Below are 21,646 nucleotides of genomic sequence, written 5' to 3'. Positions count from 1 at the left end.
CCTCGTGATGGAAGCCTTAAACACAGCATTGCACATCTTCGAGCACTTGGGCTGGTTAAATACCGGTGTATTTCTATTGTACTGCGGTCACAAAAACTGACCGATAAAAAAATGTAAAATAAACCCAAAAATATGTCATTTGATATTCAGTCTCTGTCCTGAAGATAGCAGAGAACACACTCAGGCTCATCCCTAACAAAACGCAGGCATGAAATGCTGCAGGCAGTAAATGCTGTAAAGGCAGTAAAGGCAGCCACTCAGAATCCTAAGAAAAAGAAAGTAACCACTTAAAAGCTTAAGGCATGTTCCTTGCTTATGAGGTTCGGCAGGTTGTGCTATAGCAGCAAATGTCTGATTTCACTATACTGTTAATATTCTAAGAATGAGTTTAGTAACAGCTGAATTCTGTAGCATCTTAGAAGCTCAGGTAGTTCCTGTCACCCCGTGTGCATGATAGACTATCTTAACATAAAAGTAAAATGAAATATATTCTTTATTGGCATTAATGAAATATTTCATTAAAGAACTTTTTTTTTATTTGAGAAACATGTAGCTAAGGGTATGGACAGTCAAAACTGCTTAAACCATGTGAAAAAAGCTAAGAGCTTAGTGGACCTTAATCCTAATGCAAGGGCTTCAGAAGCTGTAAACTGGTGTAGAAAGAAAACAATTGACAGAATTATGTCTTGGTTGCATGCTTATTAAAGCCAATATTGCCAATAATGTGTGGCCATAAGTAGCAAAAATGAGGCAAAAATGAATCAAAAAAAGATCTTTAATCATGTAAGTGCTCATTAATGTGTCCATCAATAAGAACAAATAGATCCCTTATTTAAAGGAATTACGTATTTTTGGCTGAGGAGTAACTTGATTAGATGTTTCTGACTTTAGACAAAGAGCCTTACAAATATTTTTGGATAAAACAAAAATATTTAAATTGCACTTGGTGAAGTATCAAGGTAGATAAACACGGTTCTACACAACAGGAAGTCCAGCCACAAACCCAACATCAAACCCACAGGAATGTCAACACTGAAAATGTTTTTTTGTCATTGTGGCTTCAGAATCCCAAAGGGTCTGTCAGTAAAACTTACGAGACTTGTCTGAAATTCAGGCAAGCTAAAACACAATCAAGATTTTCTGGCAATTAAAAAAAACCCCAAACCTTCTACAGCAAATAAAAAGGTGTTTACTGGAATTCCTGTAACTCTTCCTTCTCAGGTTTCATTTAGACAACTTGGTTATAAAAATTAGGTCATCAGTACTGTACAGGTTTTTTTGAGACCCTTCCGACAATCTGAGTCTTTACAGTAATATAGAATCAATTCCTGAAGGCATCCAATTTAGTGTTATCAAAAAAAGTCTGCTTCTACCTTACATCCTCACTAAAGTTACACAGTTAAGGTTGCAGCATAACACCAAACTGAGAGATGAAAAACAAATACCAAGAAAATATCTACAGTGCAAGAAATACGTTCCTAACGTTTTTGTTTAAAGCATGTGAAGGGTTTACTTACAATTCTTCTCCTCGTTTTGCTTTTCTGTCATTAACCAAATACACACTTCCAAAGCTTCCATTGCCAAGCTTCCTCTGTATAGTGTATCTTCTTGCAATCACAGCGTCTGAGCAAGCAGAATTAAATCTGGGAACAGTGACATGCTTAGCAGTTTCTTGAAATCTCAGCATTTCTCTTTGTAGCAAAAACTACACTAATTTCTCTCAAGGATGTAGCTTTCAAATCCTTTTATTCTTCCATGGATGTTCACAGAGATCACTTGAAACAGAAAAATATTGATTTGTCAATGTATTATTCTTATTAAACCTCTCATTTAATTCTGTGGCAGTGTTTACAATACCCAGCTTGCAGCAAACACAAATTAAGTGGACTCATTAGCTGCTAAACTGTGGGCAGCAGACTTGATAAACAAACTCCAGATAACATAGATATGACATAGTCAGTCTTCCTCTAAACCAACTTTAAATTTATTCACTGAACTGATAGCACAGTTGCCCTAGATATGGCACTCTTCCTCACCACTTGTCTTTATCCCACCACATTACCTGACACCAAAAATATCTGCATTTCAGGATATTTATTTCAAGATTTTTGTACATATTGAAGCATAACCTCCACCCAAAATGTGAGTTCTCTCCCATCTCTGTTTTCTCTGCTCTTTCATTTACCCTTCAAATTTTACCATCTGTTCCAGTGCTGACCTCACAGCTTCACTGTGACTCATGACTACTGTTTTCTGCAAAATAGTTTCACAGAAAATCTGCAAGACTTTCAATAAAACCCGACTCTCAACCTAAAGTTCATTTCTTCTTCCCTGTGTCCTTTCATGACTCACCTTTCCAACCTTTCCAACAAGTTAGCTTTGGTCTAACTGAGGTCCTAATTCTGCAAACTTAAGGACAGCAAAGGCCAAGCTCTAACATTTCTATGGTTTTCAATAGCTCAACATGAGTTTAGAGTAACATTGTTTACTCAACCTTCCTCATTCCAAATGAAAAAGGAGAGGTGTTTCACTGCACATAATAAAACAATATTGCTGTCATTATTTTGTCTTTATGTAATGCTACATGCATCCTTTTGCTGGAAGATCCTTTGGAGCAAGTAAAGGTCTTGCAGGATCAGTGCTACTGTTGTCACCATCCACCAGCACTGCAGAGCAGCAGGCCCACACTGGCCTTGTTCACCACATCATTTCAAGGCCAAGGCAAGCACATAAACAGGATTTTCACTGTTGAGGTGGTGGTTTTGGAAGAGCAAAGACAAATGGCCTAATTTTAAAAGCTGTACAACTTTAGGTTCCAAATCACTGGTCTCTCTTCCAAATGAATGCAGAGCCTAAATTAAGATTACAGATTTGTATCTTGCAACAACAAACTCTGTGTGTGTGTGTGTGTGTGTGTGTGTGTGTGTGTGTGTGTGTGTGTGTGTAGGCACAAGGACCTATTTTCATACCCATCTGCTGAACTGCTGCCACACCATACCAAAAAGACTGACATTGCACTGTCGCCACGTTATGAAACACAGATAAACTTCAGTTACTAAAAGACATCTTAATAATACAAATCCTGCATGTTTTTTTTTTAATTACACCACTCTTAATACTGTTTCTTTATTCTCTTTCAGTAACATTGACAAAAATTTTGAAACACCAATGCTAAGGAAAGAATGTCAGCTAGAAGATTATTTCTCTGCAACTCCAAATCTTTCTGAAGGAGCCCAAATGGATCATGTTGAGGCGTAGAGGAGGGGACAGCAGGAAGATGAACTCCATAAAATATTATATTGCCAATTGTAGAAAGTTTATGTGATTTTCATTTACTGTTCTATTCCCCTAATTGCTGTTTTATGCATGCCTTCATAAATTCCTTAAGAAACTTAGAAAAACTGCTGAGCTATCTATACCTATTGTTTTTCTTTCTGAAGTCACTTTACACAGCTCACCTTCAAATTTTCGTACTTAGTTGGGCCTAGGAATGTATGACCACAAAACCATGCTCAAGTAGCTCACCGAGTTGAATTTCTGTGCTTTATTTCTAATAATGCCTCCCACCTTTTACCCTCTATGCTTCAAGTTCCCTCCCTATATAATAATAGTAATAATTATCATGTAACTCTGTGAAATGCTTTAGGTGTCTACTGCTGAAGAGTGTTAGAAGGCAGGGACCAGCAATTGCCATTGTGGCATTAATGGCACAAAAGATGTGGATTGCTGAGCACTGCATCTGGAAGAAATGCCTCTTAAGAGCCAATAGACCTTAAAGATTGACTCAGCCATGAGACTGATGGATTCTTCAAGAAGTATATGAACCACATCCCCTCCTACCTCACTCAAACCTTTAGCCCAACCTTCCTTGTGTTCCTTTCCTACCAGTGTCCATCTCCCAATGAGCAGGTGTTTCCCAAGCAGCATCAACTACTCCATAAGAGTTCAGAACAACTAGATATCAATCAAGATATCAAGATATCTAATAGATAGCAATCAAGTCTCTATCTCTCTTTTCCTAAAAAATCTCAATATACCCTATCCAGGATCTTTGGTAAGGAGTTTCCTTTGTCCCATCCACCATTCCCAAGTCCCATCCCAGAGCCAGGCAGCCTGCTGATGCCAATGAAACTAATAGAATTACATTGTCTGGATCACTATTTTTTAATATTTTCTTCCTTGCCTAGAGTTAGATCTTCCTTTCTATATTGAAAACTAAAGGAAAGTTGCTGGTTAGGGTTTCATAGTTTCACCTACACATGCTAAGTGCAAACCACCTTTTGTAGTTTCTGTGAGAAAGACTAACCTTCAGGTTTCTTTAGCAACAGCTAAGACACTGACATTTTCTGCTTCCAAGATAATCTCTTCTTTGCCAAAAGAGGCCATTTTCCAATTGTATCAGCTTTTCTTTTTATTCCTTAAGAACCATTGTGTTACATTAACATTTGCCACCCTGCAGCACAAATTCTAAAGTCTTTACATTTAGCTTTAAATATCTTCAAGATTTACTACTTGATTTTTTTCCTGTCGATGACTTCAGTGGCCCTCTCCTTTAAATGTTTAGAGATGCTGTCCTTGTTCTTTCCTTCATGGAAAAAATAAATAAAAAAAAATAAATAAAATTAACTTTTTAACACTGGCTCCATTATTATTTTCTGTAACATATTTATAAACTTACCCAAGGCTAAAGTGACATCATCTCACTTAGCTCAGTTTTTCACCGTTCCTAGAGAAATGATAACTAAATTTTATTATTAGTGCTGGAAGAAAAGGAGCTTGAGGGTGATGGTAAAGCAGGGTTAAATGTACTCGACTATTAAATTTAGTATCTCCCTGACGCGCATTCGGGAAGCCGAGATCCCCTAGGATAACCTCAGCGATGTTACCTTGTTACAAGACTGTGTCAGGCTCAAAACACAAGGTAGCACCCACACTCCGGCACAGCAAGGGGCGAGGGCGGCGTCCCGTTCCTCACTCCTCCGGGACAGCGGGACTCCCCGGGAGCCGGGGGTGCCTCACGACCCGCCGCCTCCTGCCGCTCCAGCGCCCGTCCCGACGGCGGGGCTGCGGTGCCCCGTGTGTCCCGTGTGCCCCGTGTGCCCCGTGTGCCCCGTGTGCCCCGTGTGCCCCGGGGCTGGCGGCGCTCCCGCGCTGCTGGCGGCCCCGTCGCCAGGAGACGGCGGGCGGGCGGAGCGAGAGGAAGCGGAGCCGGGATGGGAGGGCTCGGCGTGTCACTGCCGGCGCTGCTTCCGGAGCCATGGGCGTGCAGGGCCTCACGGGCTTCGTGGAGGAGCGCGGGGTGTTCTTCACCGAGCTGCGGGTGCGGGACACCAAGCTGGTCATCGACGGCAGCAGCCTCTACCACCGGCTCTGCCTCGCCCCCGACGCCGACTTCCGACGCGGCGGCGACTACGGCGCCTTCGCCGCGGCCGTGCGCGGCTTCTTCGGCGCCCTGCGGGCCTGCGGCGTCGCGCCCTTCGTGGTGCTGGACGGCGGGCGCGGCGCCGAGGACAGGAAGCTGCCCACGCTGCGGGGCCGCGCCGCCGAGCAGCTGCGGGCGGCCCACGGGCTGTCCCGCGGCGCCGGCGGCTGCCTGGTGCCGCTGCTGACCCGCGAGGCCTTCGTGCAGGCGCTGGGCCGGCTCGGCGTGCCCTTCGTGCAGTGCTTCGCCGAGGCCGACCGGGAGATCGCCGGGCTGGCCAACCTCTGGGGCTGCCCCGTCCTCTCCCTCGACAGCGACTTCTTCGTGTTTGACCTGGCGGGCGGGTACTGCCCGCTGTCCCACTTCCAGTGGCAGGGCGTGCGCGCCGCCGCCGGCCCGCAGGGATGCTACGTGCCCGCCCGCTGCTTCTCCGCCGAGAGGTTCTGCGGGCACTTCGGGCGCCTGAGCAAGGCGCTGCTCCCGCTCTTCGCCGTCATGAACGGGAACGACTACGTCGGCCTGGAAGCGCTGGAGGCGTTCTTCAGCAAGGTGCGCCTGCCGAGGGGCTGCGCGGCCGGGAGGGGCGGGAGGCACCTCCGCCTGCAGGGGCTGCTCAAGTGGCTGGCGCAGTTTGCGGAGCCCGCCGAGGCCCTGGACAACGTGCTGAAATACCTCAAGAAACACCAGAGGGAAGAAATACGGGAACTCCTGTGCACTTCAATGGAGGATTATGCTCCGTCTGAGGTGAATCTTGAGGACTTCTTTCAGAATGGGAGCTATGAGTGCGAGGCTGCCAGGAAAGCAGACGTACCACAGTGGGTACTCGATGCTTTGGCGAAAGGTAAGCTGGCCCCGTTCGTCATCAATGCCCTGATACTTAGAAGTACCTTCCTCCGCGTTCAGGTGGAGAACATGCAGAGACCCAGTGCTCATAGCACAGCTTTGCCCATCCGACAAGTTATCTATGGACTGCTTCTGAGAGTATCTCACAGTACTGAAGATGCTTCCCCAAGTAAGCAGACCAACGAGCTGCCCACTGTATGTGAATTTGACAGATGCCAAAAGACACTTCAAAAAACGTTTGTTCAAGCAGCAAGCCTGCCTCCAGATTTTTGTGATGATCGTTTTCCTTTGGACAAGTTAATGGAGGTAAATGGTTGTCACTGTTAACAGATCAGGGTTAACAGTGTTTCAGAGTGACACAAAAATAGCTGGGACTCACGTTTGCCATGTGGCCACTGAATGTGATGTCTGAACTAAGGCACCTCAGTAAGTAACTACTTAACACAGAAGTATCTATGATATTTTAAGAAGCTACATCAGGTTGTCTTCATCCTTCCTGCCCCCTCCAAGTGTACCAAGACAAATTATATGAGAAGTTCTAGTGTGTGTACATGTAACACTCCCTGAATTTTCCATTGGAAGCCCTTATTTCATCCTGTGTATTTGGTTACACTAATACTTGCTTTTTATGGGAAGGAAATCAGTTTCATGTAGTTTAGGGAAGTCAGATTTTAACACTACAAGACCTAATTTGTATTTGATCAAGCTGTGGAATGTTTCAGAGCAGTGCTCTGAAACAAAATCTGACCCATGCCTTTTTACTAGAAGTCATTATTTCACGTGTGAATGTTGCAGCTGCCCAGCAGTTTTATCTGCCCCAGGTGTACTCCTGCTAACGTGGAACCTCTGATGCTTGCCAGACAGAGCAGAACAACACCTGAACATCACAGGAAAGTTGTGCTAGGTTCCTTCCAGTCACCATTACACAGAAGTAGCACTTCTGTGTAAATTCTAGTGATTAAGACTGTAACTCTTGCCATAATGGGAAGTGATCTGCCATTCTCGATGTTGTGTAGCTGAGGTTTCGTATGCAGAAATTTCTGCAACGTCCAGAAATACAAACCGTGTGTTTTAATTCCGCGTTAAGGCACATGCTCTATCCATTCTGGCGTTCAGATTGACTGTTAACACATCTCTGTGTGTGGGCAGTGCTGAGTGTTTTTATCACTGGCTGGTGGCTCCTTTGTAAAGGAACCAAGTCTATCACTACTACACCCATTAAATGCTACAGATAGCTGTGGGTCCAAAGTACAGGTTATTTTACATAGGTTATTGGCACGCACTTTTTAAACAATACACAACACTTAAGAGTTTGAAAATACAAGTTTCATGTTAAGAGACATTAATGACACCTTACTTCAACCTTGGTGTGTGTGCTGTTTGAGGAATTTAAGCTTTGCTACTACAAGAGTATTCCTTAGTGAATACATGGGAATTAGCAGTTGAACAGAAGGTTAGATGAAGAAATGTTGTTCGGCATTTCAAATGATCCAGCAAAACTGACTTCAGTTTCTCTTCTGCTGTGGGAGTGTCTGCCTAAGAGTAGGCAAAACAATCCTAATCAAGGTTTACAAAGCACTTGGATTGCAGCTGAACAGCCTGTTGCAATTCTGCATGCATGAAGTTATGGACAAAATTTGTAACACCACTTTCTGGAAGTTACATGGCTCAGCAAAAAGGGAACATGTGCTAGGAATTAATTACTTATTTGCTACTTTTATCTTTCTATCTGACGTTCGACTGTGTCATTTTTTAAGTTTTAAGCAACATTTAAAACAATATTTCCTGTTCAGAATATGAAACTTAAATAATTTTTTTTTATCAAAAACCTAAAGTGGTAACTAATTTGCCCAGGAACTTACTGGCCTTTTAGAAATTGCTCACAAAAGATCAAGTCTCTTACCTCCAATTTTTAAATCTATTTTCAGGTGCCCACATCATGCCGTCAGATGCTTTTGCTGGAGACTCTGGGAGTGAAAATGAGTTTCCTAGAACCTTTCCCAAGCCATTTACAACTCCCTGTTGCTGTAACGTGTTACTGGACACGTCATTCAGAACCAAAAGTTAAGCTGAACCAATTAAAGGCTCTGCTTCTAATGATAGTTTCTGGAGAACTGCAGAGGATAACCAATGATCCAGGTATGTCTCCAAAGAACACAGCTCTAGGTGCTCAGCTACTACAAAAATCCAGACCATAATTCATTTTTCCACACTTACAGTGAGTTGTCCAAATTTAGAGGGGTTAGCCTTGATTTACACTATATCCTGAGGTGTCACACTCCCTGCATTGATGTGCACAAAGAAAAAGTGCTAACCATCAATTTAACATTTTATATAGGTAAAACAGTGCTCTACTACATTGTAAAGCATTAATTTGCATGTATAAGTACTTTCTTTAGGATCAAGATATTAATTCAGATATAAAAGCTACAAAAAATAAGCTTAACATACTCAGGCATCAAGAAAACTACTGTTGAAGCATTGTGATATATTTTTTAGGGTTTTTCTAAAATCATTTGTACTTAAAAATGCAAGTTCCCCAGGCACACTTTTTCTGCTTATTCATTGCATATTTGAAAGTATTAAATAATCACATAAATTGCTTCAGTAATATTTATACCTGTTAGGGTTATGGGCATTTCCTCCAGGAGTCCTTCATTTGATGGCAAGGACAATGCATGCTGGGGTTATACAGTTTCTTTAGATTCTGGTTTATAGAAACCAGACTGACAAGGTTTCCAAGTGGGGTGTACTGAGGTGGAAAGCTTGTTTGGATATGATCACACAGAATCAGTTAGGTTGGAAAGGACCTCTGAGATCAGAGAGTCCAATCCATGACTGAACAAAATGCATCCTTGTCAACCAGACCACAGCACTGAGTGCCACATCCAGTCTGTCCTTAAATACCTCCAGGAACAGTGACTCCACCACCTCCTTGGGCAGCCCATTGCAGTGTCTAATTACCCTTTCTCTGAGGAAATTCCTCCTCATGTCCAAGCTAAACTTCCCCTGGTACAACTTAAGGCCATTTCTCCTTGCCCTATCAATTATGATCTGGGAAAAGAGACCACCCCACCTGGCTACTTCCTCCTTTCACCCTCCTTTTGTACTGTTCACAGCAGAAATTTATTTCCAAGTTTTGGGTTCTTTTTATAACCTAGATCCCACAGTTCTACCTGCTGAAGATGACAACATTGCATATAACGAATTTCTAAAATGGAAGGAAAAGAAATTGGAAAATAACGACTTTGATTTAGATGCTGCGCACAGTTTTTGCCAGTGGCAGTGCTGTCTTCAAATGGGATTGTATCTGAACCAGCTACTTGGTACTCCTCTCTCTGAGCCAGACCTAAGTAGGTAAGATTTTTCCAGAGATCTGCTTTCCACACAAGCCCCTGATGGAAAGTGTTAACATTTCATTTTCTCTGTCAAACTCCTTTGTCCAGTACTTTCAGTAGAACTTCCTTCTTTAAAGAAATTATAAAGACAAATACTCTTAGCATAGGAGTTTACTGTTGGATACTGTATGTTTTTTGTCATCAAGGAACATGGTTCTGTACCTGTCCTGTTGAGGTGCAATTCTAAATGCAGATTCTCTCCTTCTTTTGAGCAGGCTTTACACTGGGACCCTTGTGCACAGACTGTATCAAGAGCTTAAATCAGCACCTTCAGTGGAAAATCTGTTTATCTCATCTCCAAAAATGGCTCAGCTATATCTGGTTTTGTTAAATACAGTGGAGTCAATGGTATCTCCAGACTTCTTTCAGAAGATGACCAAGACCAGATCAGAGTCCTGCAAAAAGAGGAAAGCATCTAATAAGAAGAAAACAGCCATCCGATGTGCTGTGCCAGAAACTCAGCATTTATGCAATGTTAATAGGTTTGCATCACTGGAAGTGGATGACTGAAAGCATTATTCTTGGAATAACTTCTAATGCCATGCTGATGAAAGAAGTAACATTTAAAAATGTGACTGTATTGGAACTGTTTTCACACAAGTTCCTGATTCAGTCTTTACCAAAAACTTTGCTTCAGGGGATTTCTTTTTTCTTTACCTTTTTGTAACTTATATTTGTATAAAAGAAATGCTGTCTAAAAGTTGTGGTGTTTTGGGTTTTTTTTAGGGTATCAGTCTAATTGAAAATGAGAGCAAAGTTGTTCAGCATTTCAAAGGAGGACTATTTTAGAGGAACTATTTTCATGAACATTTATAGTTTGCTCTGCCTCATCTCCCTGAACACTTAATTTACAAAAAAATACAACTTTAAAGTTGTATTTGAGGAACACAGTGGTCACGGTCTAACAGTTAAGATTAAAAAAGAAATTGACAGGTTTAAAAATACTGTAAAATCAGTCATTACTGGTGGATTACTTTTACTCACAGAGAGACGTAGCTTTGCTCAGTGACAACTGAGTAAGTTGTGCTTGCAGCCTTACAGGTTTTGTCAATGCTCAGGGAGAAACCAGATTTTATTTCTCCCTTTCCCCCTGTGATGTATTTAAAGAAAGTTGCATGCACACACAAAGCCATCACATGGGAGCAAGTTTCTACAGGTTTGCTAATTCTCTGTAGTTCTCACAGAAATTGTGTGCAAGCCTCTGCTATTAAGCTGTTGTCTCTTACTCTTTCTACAATGGCTATATTAAAAACCAGAACTGTTTTGACTTCCTCTAGGTTGCCCTAATTACTTGACAAACCCTTGCTATCAACATGGTAATACTGAAAACCAATTTTTTTTTTTTTAATCCTACATCATCTGTTTCTCAGTGCTTTGCATTAGCAAACTTTCCAGCATAATTAGTCAATTTATATAAATGCTTTTCTTATGAAACTTCTGTTTTTCCCCCATGTAAAATATAGCTACATTTGGGATTTTTCTTCTCAAGAATCCCCATACCTTTTCTTGCATTTAGGAAAATCATGACTTTTAGCTCTAATAATCAAAGTTTCTCCCATAACTTAACTGAATTCAAGCTTGATTCCTGCATTGTGCGCTCAAGTTTTCAGTCCTGCTTATGCTCCCTTATTAGCTCTGTTCCCATGGAAGTAACTCACCATATCTTAGGGTTTAGAGGAAAGATCTCCTATACTGTACAGCTGAGTGTTGATACTGCCCAAATATAGTCAATGAGAAAAGAATAGATCTGTAAGATGTTACATTAAAGAGAAAACTAGTTTCAAGATACAGCCTGTCCTAGCAGATTGTTACTTTTTTCCCCCAGTACAAAAGCTGCTACTTACTGAACTACCAGCAGATGGCACGGGCACCCAAACACACCACAAGCCAGAACCTCACAACCCATTTCTCCATAGGTTTCTATGTACAGCAGCCTACAGCATCACATTTCCATCAGATGACTTTTAAATAAAAGTTGAAAGGGTTTACCGATTTTACTAACTAAAAAGGAAATTCTTAATTGTCCAAATTATCCTCTTCTCCATTATGATCCCATATGTTTTATTTTACCAAGCTTGTAATTCCATGGAGTTTTTAATCATCAGAAATAGTCACATGCAAAATAAGTCTTAAGTATAAAAATAAAGGGCTGTTTGATTCCACTTGGTTAGTGCTGGTGAGAAGAGAGATCTTCATTTACTCTGAATCCCTTATCAGAAAACTGCTGGAGATTGCAAAAATTCTTGAGGCTCAATAAGAAGTCGTACTTTCAATTAGATCATTCAGAAGACTGGATAAGGTCAAATATTCCACATCGGGATAAAAACACTGCTGTGACCACATGGCATTTTGAGAATACCTTTGTGAAAGCAGATTAAATTATTAAGAATTACTGTAGTGAAAGTATATTCTCAATGCAGAATTCAGCTGTTCTTTATTGCTGATGAAATGATACACACTCATTGCAAAACCCAGTCCTGTAGGCTGAGAAAAATAATTACTCATTCTAGAGTTACCATGTAGAATTTAAAGTGTTAAGAGTTTCCTTTTTGACTCATTATAGGTTTTCTGTCTTCTTTGTAGGAATTTTTTTTAGAGAGGGTCTTTACTTATTAAAACCAAAATTCTTTATTCCATGCTTCAGTAGAAGCAAGTAAATTCCTTGGTTGTTACTTATGTCCACCCCATAAGAAATGCCTCTTAGTTTTTATGGAAAGTTCCCACTATTGATTCAACTGCTCTTCTCAAGCCTGTTGTAAAGTGGTAATGAATCATAAGATGAGCCAAAGTAATGAAAATGGAATTCAGTCCAGGCATTTTTTATATATATAATGACATTGAACTAGATTTATTACTTGTTAGTATTTTGCCTTTCATTAGAAAACACAGCATTAAAACTTTGGGCAAATTCAAGTGAACTACATTGAACTAAGACCACCCTGCAATAAGGCAAAGTTGTCCTTAAGAGACTGAAATTTTATTTGTCTAGAACGACATACCTTACTCAGAAAGTGAGACTTGTGCTGGGAAAGGGGCACTTAGTAACATTTGTTCAAAGACTTGGCAATGACTTCCAAGCTAAGACAAGAATCTAGCATTCATCTGTACTTACCTAGATTTCTGGGACTCCAAGACCAAGAGCAGAGCACAAAGCAGTCAAATCCCAGTGGAAGAATATCAACCACAAGTTAAGACTAATGTGAAAGGTATAGTGGCTGTCCCTTCCCAAAATCAAGGTTTGTTCAAGATTCTTCATCAGCATGCACTGTCAGCTTTTAGTATCTGTCTTTATTAAAGAACACTGAGGATTTTATAATGTTCTGAAATTGTATTGAAATACTGAACACACTACAATACTGAACAGCTAGAGCCCCACTTGTCAAACACAGTATTTGTTCAACAACTGTCAAATTTGTCCAACTTCTAAAAGGCAGAACTGCTCCACGTAAGAAACTTTTGCTTGGAAGACATGGGAGTATTTCTGTAAGAAGTCATGTTGTTAAGGCACTCCCAGCTCAGTGGTAGCAACCCCAGCAAGAGATGAGGGCCAGGTACTGGAGGATCTTTGTCTTTACACAACCACATTTCCAGCACATTGGTAGTCCAGATATTATGGGCATATTGAGGGTCAGGGAGAGCCATGGATGAATTGCATGTATAAAGCAGACTTAACGTGCACTCATGCCATGTCTGCAGCCCATTTCCTGGCAAAGTCTAGGAATCCTACAGGCAAAAAGAAGAAAACAATTCCAGTAACACTAGCAGAGAAATTCATACTGCACTTTCAAGTATGGCATGTGGGGCAAGTCACAATGGCAAGTGTAGAAATATCTCAGTGTCTGTTCATGACAGTTCCTCCTCAAATGACAGGATGACAACTGTGTCAGCATGGGCCTCTGCCACATTTTCAGGCTACAGTGAGGAGAGATGCACATGCACAAGTTTACAAGGGAAAGAGGTACCACCATGCCTTTGACTCCCCACAGAGATCTTTAGACATCCTCTTTTCAAGATTCTTTAGGTGATAGTTCCTTGCATTTCCTGAAAGGATGATGAGAAGACACTGATGACACTCTCTTCTCTGATGAGATGACACTGATGACAACAGGACAAGACTATTTTGAGGAAAAACATTACTTCCAATTAATGAATATTAGAGTATTCAGACATTGCAATATATTAAAAATACTTTTACAATGTCAAAACAAATTTATTATAATGCCTTTCTAGCTCAAAATGTAAATCTGTGGGTTAAAATTCAAAGTTACCCTACCAGGAAAAAGAGGTTGTTTTTATGAACAGGAAGGAAGGAAGTAAAATGAAGCTTCTTTGAGAGAGGGATGGGGTTATTTTTCCCAGTGAGGATTACTGCATCAATTTTCTAATTCAGTACACTACAAACAATTTCCATAACTACTGTCTTATAATGACTCAAGTGATCTAACAGTCACAAGCTAAAGTAAATATGGAACAAGACATGAAACAGAGCCTGTATCTGCAATCAAACAAGCTCATTCATTTGATATAAATGCCAGTTTCTTTTAAAACAAAGAGACGATACACTTATAAGAAAAGCAAACATTTACTTCAAATTGCAGTATAGGCTTTTCAATCACAGAAAAAGAAAAGAAAAACAGTGATCCGACAGCGGTCACATCCTGTGCAAAAAAAACCAAACGGGATACAAAAAAACTGTAGCACAAGGTACTTGAGCTGCTTACACATTGCAGGATAAAGTAAATAAATACAGTAGCTAGAATATGGCACTCTTGTGACAGACTCTAAACCCAGTGGAATGCCTCTGAAATATTTTTATCCTTGTATTAGTAGCAAAGTCCCACCACCATAAAAGTAGAATAGTACAATGCTTTAAATAAAAACAAACTAAAATATTTATATCTAAGAGAAGGATTTTACACAGTTATACCTTTTAAGTGCAGAAAATGGGACTTGGGCTTAGATCTTTCTTTAAATTAATCCCTGCCCCCTCCCCCCCACAATACCATTCAATCTTAAAAGTAAATTTATGTTTGAGGAAAAATGTTACCAAAGTTGCATAATTTCATTTTTTACTTCCACAGCTGGAAGTTAAATTCTAAACAGTCTTGAAACATTAAGTTCGTCATTAGCCAGTGAAACAAAGGACTTGTCAAAAGCCCTCAGGATCTCTTTATCCTCCAGATATTGTTTTGCTTTCTCCAACATCTTTAGACAGCAATCGCTAAGTTTGCAAACACAAGAATGCAATATGCATCATACATCAAGAAAAGACGAAGTTGATGAAGAAGAACTTCCACGTTTCTGGATCTTTTCCTTGCTTCTTTCAAACTTCTTTATTAGCTCAGTCACTATGCACACAGAGGAAGTGAGTCCCAGAAGAAACAGTAAATCTGGAAGAGATAATTAGACTTCTTCAAAATTGCTATATAAGGCTGAGGCTTACAAAAACAACAAGACTTACAAGACTTTCAAATTTCCTCCCAGTCACTGGGAAAGTTCAGGAGAAATTAATTTTTTGCAGGACCAGAAGATTAACATGCATGGTTTATGCACAAATCATAACTACACACAAGATATTAAAAGCTTTTAAAATATTTCATAAACTTTTTCACTAAAAGAATTAATTCTGAAAAATTAATATTAATATAATCAGAAATCATGCTACAATAAATAAATGTATTTCATTACAATCACTTAACTCCAAAAACCCACAGAAGTAATATATCTAAGTCTTAATGAGGCCAATGGCATTATGTTTTTATAGCTTCTTTAAATCCTCCTGTTTATTTACCCTATGACAATGCAATCAATATTAAAGGATCATGATTTCTAAATAAGGTGTTTATATTTAGAGGAAAAACTTGTGAAACGACTAAATTAATAGTGCTGAGAAAACTACAAAGTCAACAATTTTGCCTGCAAAAAAAATTATATTAAAATCTCCCAAATAAGTAAGCACCTTTATAGAAATTTAAGAACACACTGATCAGTTATGTACCACATGAATTTAAATCATGCTTCCCAAAGAAAACATCTAGAACATTTCAAAAAACTAAAAATCAAATCAATGAAATAAACAAAACACCCAAAAAACCCTATCCACAAAACAAGAAGTATCAGCAGGCTTTGTATTCCTGTTGTATGCAAACAGCCAGAAAGTGCTCTTACAGAACCACCACTCACCACATTTATAAATTAATCCTTAATGCACAGTTTTGAAAAGGGAATTGTTCTTACCCAAGACACTCAGGCTCTCTGTTTGGAAAACCTTCTGAAGTGGAGGAAAGTAAATGACCAATAACTGCCCCATTATAGATCCAAGGACAGCATAGCAGAACATTTTGTTACTGCAAAGTCCAATCTCAAACACAGATTTTGTCTGAAAAAAAAATATGTTACAATGTACATGTAATCCTAATTATCTAGACAAGAAACTACAGTTTCTTTGCATTGAGACTTTTAGAAAAAATGTAAAATACTACCATTGACCTCTTAGATAATCCAGAACAAGTTACTGAACAGGCTAATTGCATTTTCTCCCTGGCAAATACAGTACAAGTCTTGTCTTCATAGTCAACAACTTGCATATTAAGATCACTATTCCACAGCTACAGTTCATCAGAAAAAGGTTACCTCTACACTATTTCACTACAGATAAGACTGTAAATTACAATAAATGTAGTAATGTATACTATCACAAAATTTCAGACTTGCTTCCTTCAAATGAAAAAATACACACAGATAAAAAAAACACCACAGTTTCAGAAATTTTCCTTGGACTACAGAGTTAGGATTACAATAAATAAAAGCCAAAGCCTTCAAGAAATTTCACATTCTGGTAATGCTGCTGAACTTACAGAATTTCCAGGAAGATAAAAAACCAACCAAGTATACACAGCAATACAAAGGACCATCACACTTCACTCTTATTAACAACTTTCTTGCTTTTGTCAGGACATCACCATGTAAACAAATTAATTAACTTATCTGCAATTTAAGAAATCCTACCTAGTAAATATATGAAACTCTGAGCTTAATAGCAGATGTGAAGTATATCTACAGGAAAACACTTGAAACAAACACAGCAAGATCTTCCCTCAAAGAAAACTCCTAATATTGTGTTAATACTGTGTAAATGGATAATATGAATCACTTACCTGAGATCTAGAACTCAAAGCATTGAACATATCAAAAAATACAAAACACGTGAAGGTCATGGTTGTATCTCGTGGTGTTATTACGTTGTCTCTCAACTGCCGACAAAATAAAATGAAATGGCTTTAGCATGCTTTAAACCCTCTACAATTAAACAAAATCATTACAATAATTCTACAATTAGTTTTACTAGTTAAGAAATGAAAGCAAAAGTAACTTCTTTGCCCCAAGCTGATTTATTAAATCACAAAGCAAATATTACATACCTGTAACCTCTAAAAATTTGTAATTCCAAGCTGTGATAAAATGAATCATCCTGACTAGGATTTATTCAAGCATGTGGAATAGCAGGAATTCTATGATGCGCTACCAAATGCTCACACAACATTTTTCTCTACTAGGAAAAAGTCAAATGGCTTTCATAATAATCTGGTTAGAAGATTTACATAATTACTTTCTATGGGCAAAATTTCTAAAGTAGATCTGGAATCTGAAAAGGTCTATGTCAAAACAGAGATTGGGGAATAAAACTGTATTTCACATTTCAACAAGTATTTTGAAAATCTTCCTCTCTACTCTGCTAGTACTAAATAAGCATGGCCAAAACTCACAACTAAATTAATATTAACTCTGAATTCCAGCTGCTGGTATAAAAAGGACTTCTTTTAAATTAGGCTGTTACTGTTTTAAGTTTTGTACTTTTTTCATACCTCTCTCCAGAAGACGAATAGTGTTCCACAGACAATAATTATTGATGAAACCAGGATTTTAACAATTAGGTTTTTAGTCAGAATGCTGTCCTTCAGATTTCTTGGAGGTTTTCGAATAATATCCTTATCCACAGGCTCCACCCCAAGGCTTACAATTGAAAGAACATTTTACATTTTTATCATCATAAAATTAATTCACCACTTTTAACTTAAGGATTAGATTTTCTGAGTAGAAAAAGGAGGATTTGATGCTTGTTCCTCACCATCTCTCCCTCCCACCATCTACTTGCAGTGAAAAGGGTCAGAGGAAGAACCCACAGGGAAGCCAGAACTCTGCATTCAAGTATCATGGGCATATCCATGGATCTCTAGGTATCCTTGCTGCCCCCATACAATTAAGATACAAAAGCAAACTAAATAAAATTAACACAGAAACATACCGCAAACATTGAAGTTCACACAGAAAGCTCACACAGAATCACAAGGTTGGAAGAGACCTTCAAGATCACTGAGCCCAACAAATGCCCTAACACCTCAACTAAACTGCAGCACCAAGTGCCACATCCACTCTTTTTTTAAACACATCTAGGGATGGTGACTCCACCACCTCCCTGGGCAGACCATTCCAGTATTTTATCACTCTTTCCATAAAAAACTTTTTCCTAATATCCAACCTATATTTCCCTTGGTGCAGCTTAAGACTGTGTCCTCTCATTCTTGGCAGTTGCTGCCTAGAGAAAGAGACCAACCTCCACCTGACTACAGCCACCTTTCAGGGAGTTGTAGAGAGATGTGAAACATCTCACTGAAGTTTATCACTTCACAGTTTCCTTTATGAGCGAAATAAAAGAACTAGAGAACCTAACAGAGTTGAGAGTAATTACTTACCTTTGAGCTGGAGGTCCATCCATAATAATATTGATCCATAAGATCTGCATGGCATTGAGAGGATTAGGAAAGTTCATTAATGTAGCCAGTGAGATTAAAGTCAGTGCTGCTATACTCCTGTTGAAAGAATCCATTTTTATAACTGTCAGCATGGAACATTTCTGAAGATCCACTGATAACTGCTTTGTAATCAATACTTCCAATGTTCAAGAGTAGATACAGATTTTGACAGTGTGAATCATGACTGACATTAACTCAAACTTTAATGGTAGAGCATGAAATTCTTTAGGATACTCATTCTGACACAGTCCATATTTAAAACAGCATTGTTTCTGGCAATAAAAAGGCAGCAAATTTGTGCTTTAAAGCCTCACAAACTTTTAGGTAGCATTTCAGAGTTATCACTCACCATCACTTAAGTTGATTTTTTTATGGGGAAATGGGTCCTATACTTTTTCTGTGCCAAAAGTGGAACTTCTAAACATGGTTTTGAAAAACAAACTGCTTTTCCACTCCTGACATAAACAAACTCGCTCTGTGCACCTGTCACTGGTTTGCCTGGTCAGACAAGGCAAGGTACTACTCAAGCTCCCTAAAAATACCCACAACCACACCTCCTTACTAGCAAGATGAGAAGGCCAGGCCAAAGACTGAAAAACAGATTATCTGGCTGCAAGCTCAGCATTAAAAACTTCTGTACACAAGTATGCACTAATTGCTCTCGGTGCAAGATTAAGTGGTTTCATAACCAAGAAGAAGAGAACAATTATATTAATTCCAAATTTAGCACTGTACTGAACTCTATTATGCTCTCCCTGCAAAGAGGGACAGAAAAAAACCAAAGGGTAACTGATTAATCAAAAACAGGTAAGCACACTTTGCTAGAACATCTATGCTTCGTTATTTTTCAGCAGCAGATTTCCAGTCTAGTCTTAGTAAGACTGAAAGGTAGGACTGAAAGTATATGTCACTTCTTACAGTGTACATGCAAGTAAACAAATTGGTAATTTCTGACTTTTGTTGGGTTGGGAGGTTTTGCTAATAATTTTTTTATTATTCTGGGGTTTTTTTGGGGTGGTATTTATTGTTGGTAGGTTGGGGTTTTTGGGAGGCTTTTTTGGGGTTGTTTTACTTGAGGTTTTAGGTTTGGTTTTGGTTTTTTTTTTTTTTTTTTTCCAACTCTGCAAATTTCAGAGACACTGAAATGTCATGAAGGCTTCAAAAAAGTACATGAACAACGTGGTGAAAAGAAAAACCATATACCTGAATCCAGAGCTGATAGGATAAACTCACAAAGAAACTGAAACTAAGGCTTAATAAACTCTTGTCCCCTTGTCTTACATACACATTATATAGCTAGCACATGAAACCTTATGTGCAAGAAAAGGAATTCAGCTTCATATAGTTAGCTCATTCCACAAACCTCCTGATTTCCTAGTTTCCTCCATTTGAATACATGTTCTGGTTAAGGAGGGGCTGATTACAAGCTTCTCATTTAAACAGGGACCCAAAGGCAGCTAAGTTGTTTCTCATTATCCCTTCAGTAGCTGACTTTATGCATCTCAACAGGGTGAACCGTGACAAAGTTACATCTCTGTTTATTGCACTATCTTCTGGGTTTTCAAAAATAAAACAAGCCACCAAACACAAAAGAGTGAAAACTCAAAAGCACAGTATATCAGCATCCAACATGAAATTTACAGTAATAACATGAATTTATGCATCTGCTTCATGCTTTGATTCATTCATAAGAAACTTCTTATACTGATGGCTTTTCAAACTTACGTGCTCAGTTGAAATCTAACAAAATTCTTTATATTATTATAAATTCCTTTACCCTCTTCAATTGCAGACCTGCAATTAAAAACAAAGATTACATTACTAGACAAATGAATCTACTGCAAAGAAAAGCTTAATACAAACCAAAAAAGCTATTCATTTAGGCATCAATAAAACCAGCCAGAAACAAACAGAGTTGAGGTTCTTTTAACTTGGGCAGTCATTGTTTTTCAATTTGACTATAAGAACTATTCTGTGCTTGTGAATAATCACAAGTTATTTTTCCAGATGCTTAACTTTCAAAATGTAATCATTAGTAAGATCTCCTCTATGTTCAAAATTCACTACCATAAGAGCTTCTAAATTAAGTTGGATAGTTAAAAAAAACCAAAACCACAAAACGCAAAAAGCCAACTAACACCCCTTTTTAAAAAAATATGGCATTAGAGGACCATGTCATTCCTATGCCAGAATGAAATAGGTACAGACCATCTTCACAACCCCTAGCATATGTCACAACTTGCCTATCACATTATCACAATTACTGCAGTGAGAAAGGATTTCTGACACCCAAATCAAGCATTCTTTGCTGCAAATAAAACTCATTTTTTCTTCCATTCTCCCCATAATTAAACAGCATTCCTTTGGTAACTTAAAGCCTGGGGAAAAGATGTAAAACAACGCAAATTCATACTTCTTTTTTTCCTTAGCATTCACCACTCTTCTCTCTCCTACTGAGGATTCTCCTGATGAAGTAAGCAAAATTGGATAACACATTCCAGCAAAAACCTCACCAAGCCCATGTAAAGTACTTACTACAGATGTCCTTCCTATGTACTCTTCTGACTATGTTAAAATGATTCCCTTCTCTGCTATGTTTTTGCATAACAGCATATTTCTGTTGGCTGAATTAGTGTGACAACCTCAGATCATCCTCTGACATAGTGCTACATAGGTAGATTTTCTTATACTGTCCTTCTCCATTTCACTTCTTCCCAAGTGTTAAGTGCCATACTTTGGAACTGCAGTGTTCTGAGATTGATGCATAATTTCAAAATGAAGGCTATTTCACCAGACAGCAGGTCAGCTCTGTCAACAATCACTACCTTCAAAAGTCAGACAAATTAAAGTCAAAATAGGATAAGTTTAGCTAAGCTCTTTTTGAAATGCACCAACCAAAAAAACCCAAACAAGTACAAACAGCTAGTTACCAGATGCTAATAACCTATTTTCGCCTGTGATATCTAGATAGTTTATATTTTTTTCCTTTTCTGAAATCACTATATTTAAGAGCTGAAAACAAACAGAGAAGTACATAATTTTTTTAAATCTTGTGTGGAATGCTCTGTCATTTTTTCATTAGTTATATACTTCTGAAGTAAGATATTGAATGAAATCCACTAACCACTAATAGACTCACTATTTCACCTCAGTTATGCTTCTAACCACAC

At 38.9% G+C, this 21,646-nt stretch overlaps 3 protein-coding genes across 7 annotated transcripts in view; 1 reads left to right on the top strand and 2 right to left on the bottom strand.

Moving 5' to 3' along the window:
* NEK11 (NIMA related kinase 11) overlaps positions 1 to 1,687 on the bottom strand; it is a 77,915-nt gene extending 76,228 nt beyond the window's left edge. The window contains exon 1 of the mRNA XM_066320740.1: positions 1,518 to 1,687. Within this exon, the coding sequence (XP_066176837.1) occupies positions 1,518 to 1,687 (170 nt within the window). The remainder of the gene's footprint in view (positions 1 to 1,517) is intronic.
* Positions 1,688 to 5,192: 3,505 nt separating this feature from the next.
* On the top strand, positions 5,193 to 10,363 carry ASTE1 (asteroid homolog 1). The gene is made up of 4 exons (XM_066320732.1): positions 5,193 to 6,571; positions 8,194 to 8,404; positions 9,427 to 9,622; positions 9,879 to 10,363. The coding sequence occupies exons 1-4, from the start codon at positions 5,258 to 5,260 to the stop codon at positions 10,171 to 10,173; spliced, it is 2,016 nt and encodes a 671-aa protein (XP_066176829.1). The 5' UTR covers positions 5,193 to 5,257; the 3' UTR covers positions 10,174 to 10,363.
* Positions 10,364 to 14,226: 3,863 nt separating this feature from the next.
* The window catches only part of ATP2C1 (ATPase secretory pathway Ca2+ transporting 1), a 45,063-nt gene continuing 37,643 nt past the window's right edge, over positions 14,227 to 21,646 (bottom strand). For all 5 annotated transcript variants that reach the window (XM_066320694.1, XM_066320703.1, XM_066320719.1 and 2 more), the window contains 6 exons: positions 20,202 to 20,270; positions 18,417 to 18,533; positions 17,529 to 17,676; positions 16,821 to 16,916; positions 15,901 to 16,042; positions 14,227 to 15,053 (listed from right to left, as the gene is read on the bottom strand). In XM_066320694.1, coding sequence (XP_066176791.1) covers positions 14,917 to 15,053; positions 15,901 to 16,042; positions 16,821 to 16,916; positions 17,529 to 17,676; positions 18,417 to 18,533; positions 20,202 to 20,270 — 709 coding nt within the window. In that variant the 3' untranslated portion in view covers positions 14,227 to 14,916. The remainder of the gene's footprint in view (positions 15,054 to 15,900; positions 16,043 to 16,820; positions 16,917 to 17,528; positions 17,677 to 18,416; positions 18,534 to 20,201; positions 20,271 to 21,646) is intronic.

This window comes from Sylvia atricapilla, chromosome 1, assembly GCF_009819655.1.
Source record: "Sylvia atricapilla isolate bSylAtr1 chromosome 1, bSylAtr1.pri, whole genome shotgun sequence".
NCBI lineage: Eukaryota > Metazoa > Chordata > Aves > Passeriformes > Sylviidae > Sylvia > Sylvia atricapilla.
This window is presented reverse-complemented; position numbering and strand designations above follow the sequence as displayed.

Coding starts and splice junctions, on each gene's coding strand:
- ASTE1 (XM_066320732.1), top strand. CDS start 5,258: ATGGGCGTGCAGGGCCTCACGGGCTTCGTGGAGGAGCGCGGGGTGTTC. Junction 8,405..9,426: donor GAGGATAACCAATGATCCAG/GTATGTCTCCAA, acceptor TTTATAACCTAG/ATCCCACAGTTCTACCTGCT. Junction 9,623..9,878: donor TCTGAGCCAGACCTAAGTAG/GTAAGATTTTTC, acceptor TCTTTTGAGCAG/GCTTTACACTGGGACCCTTG.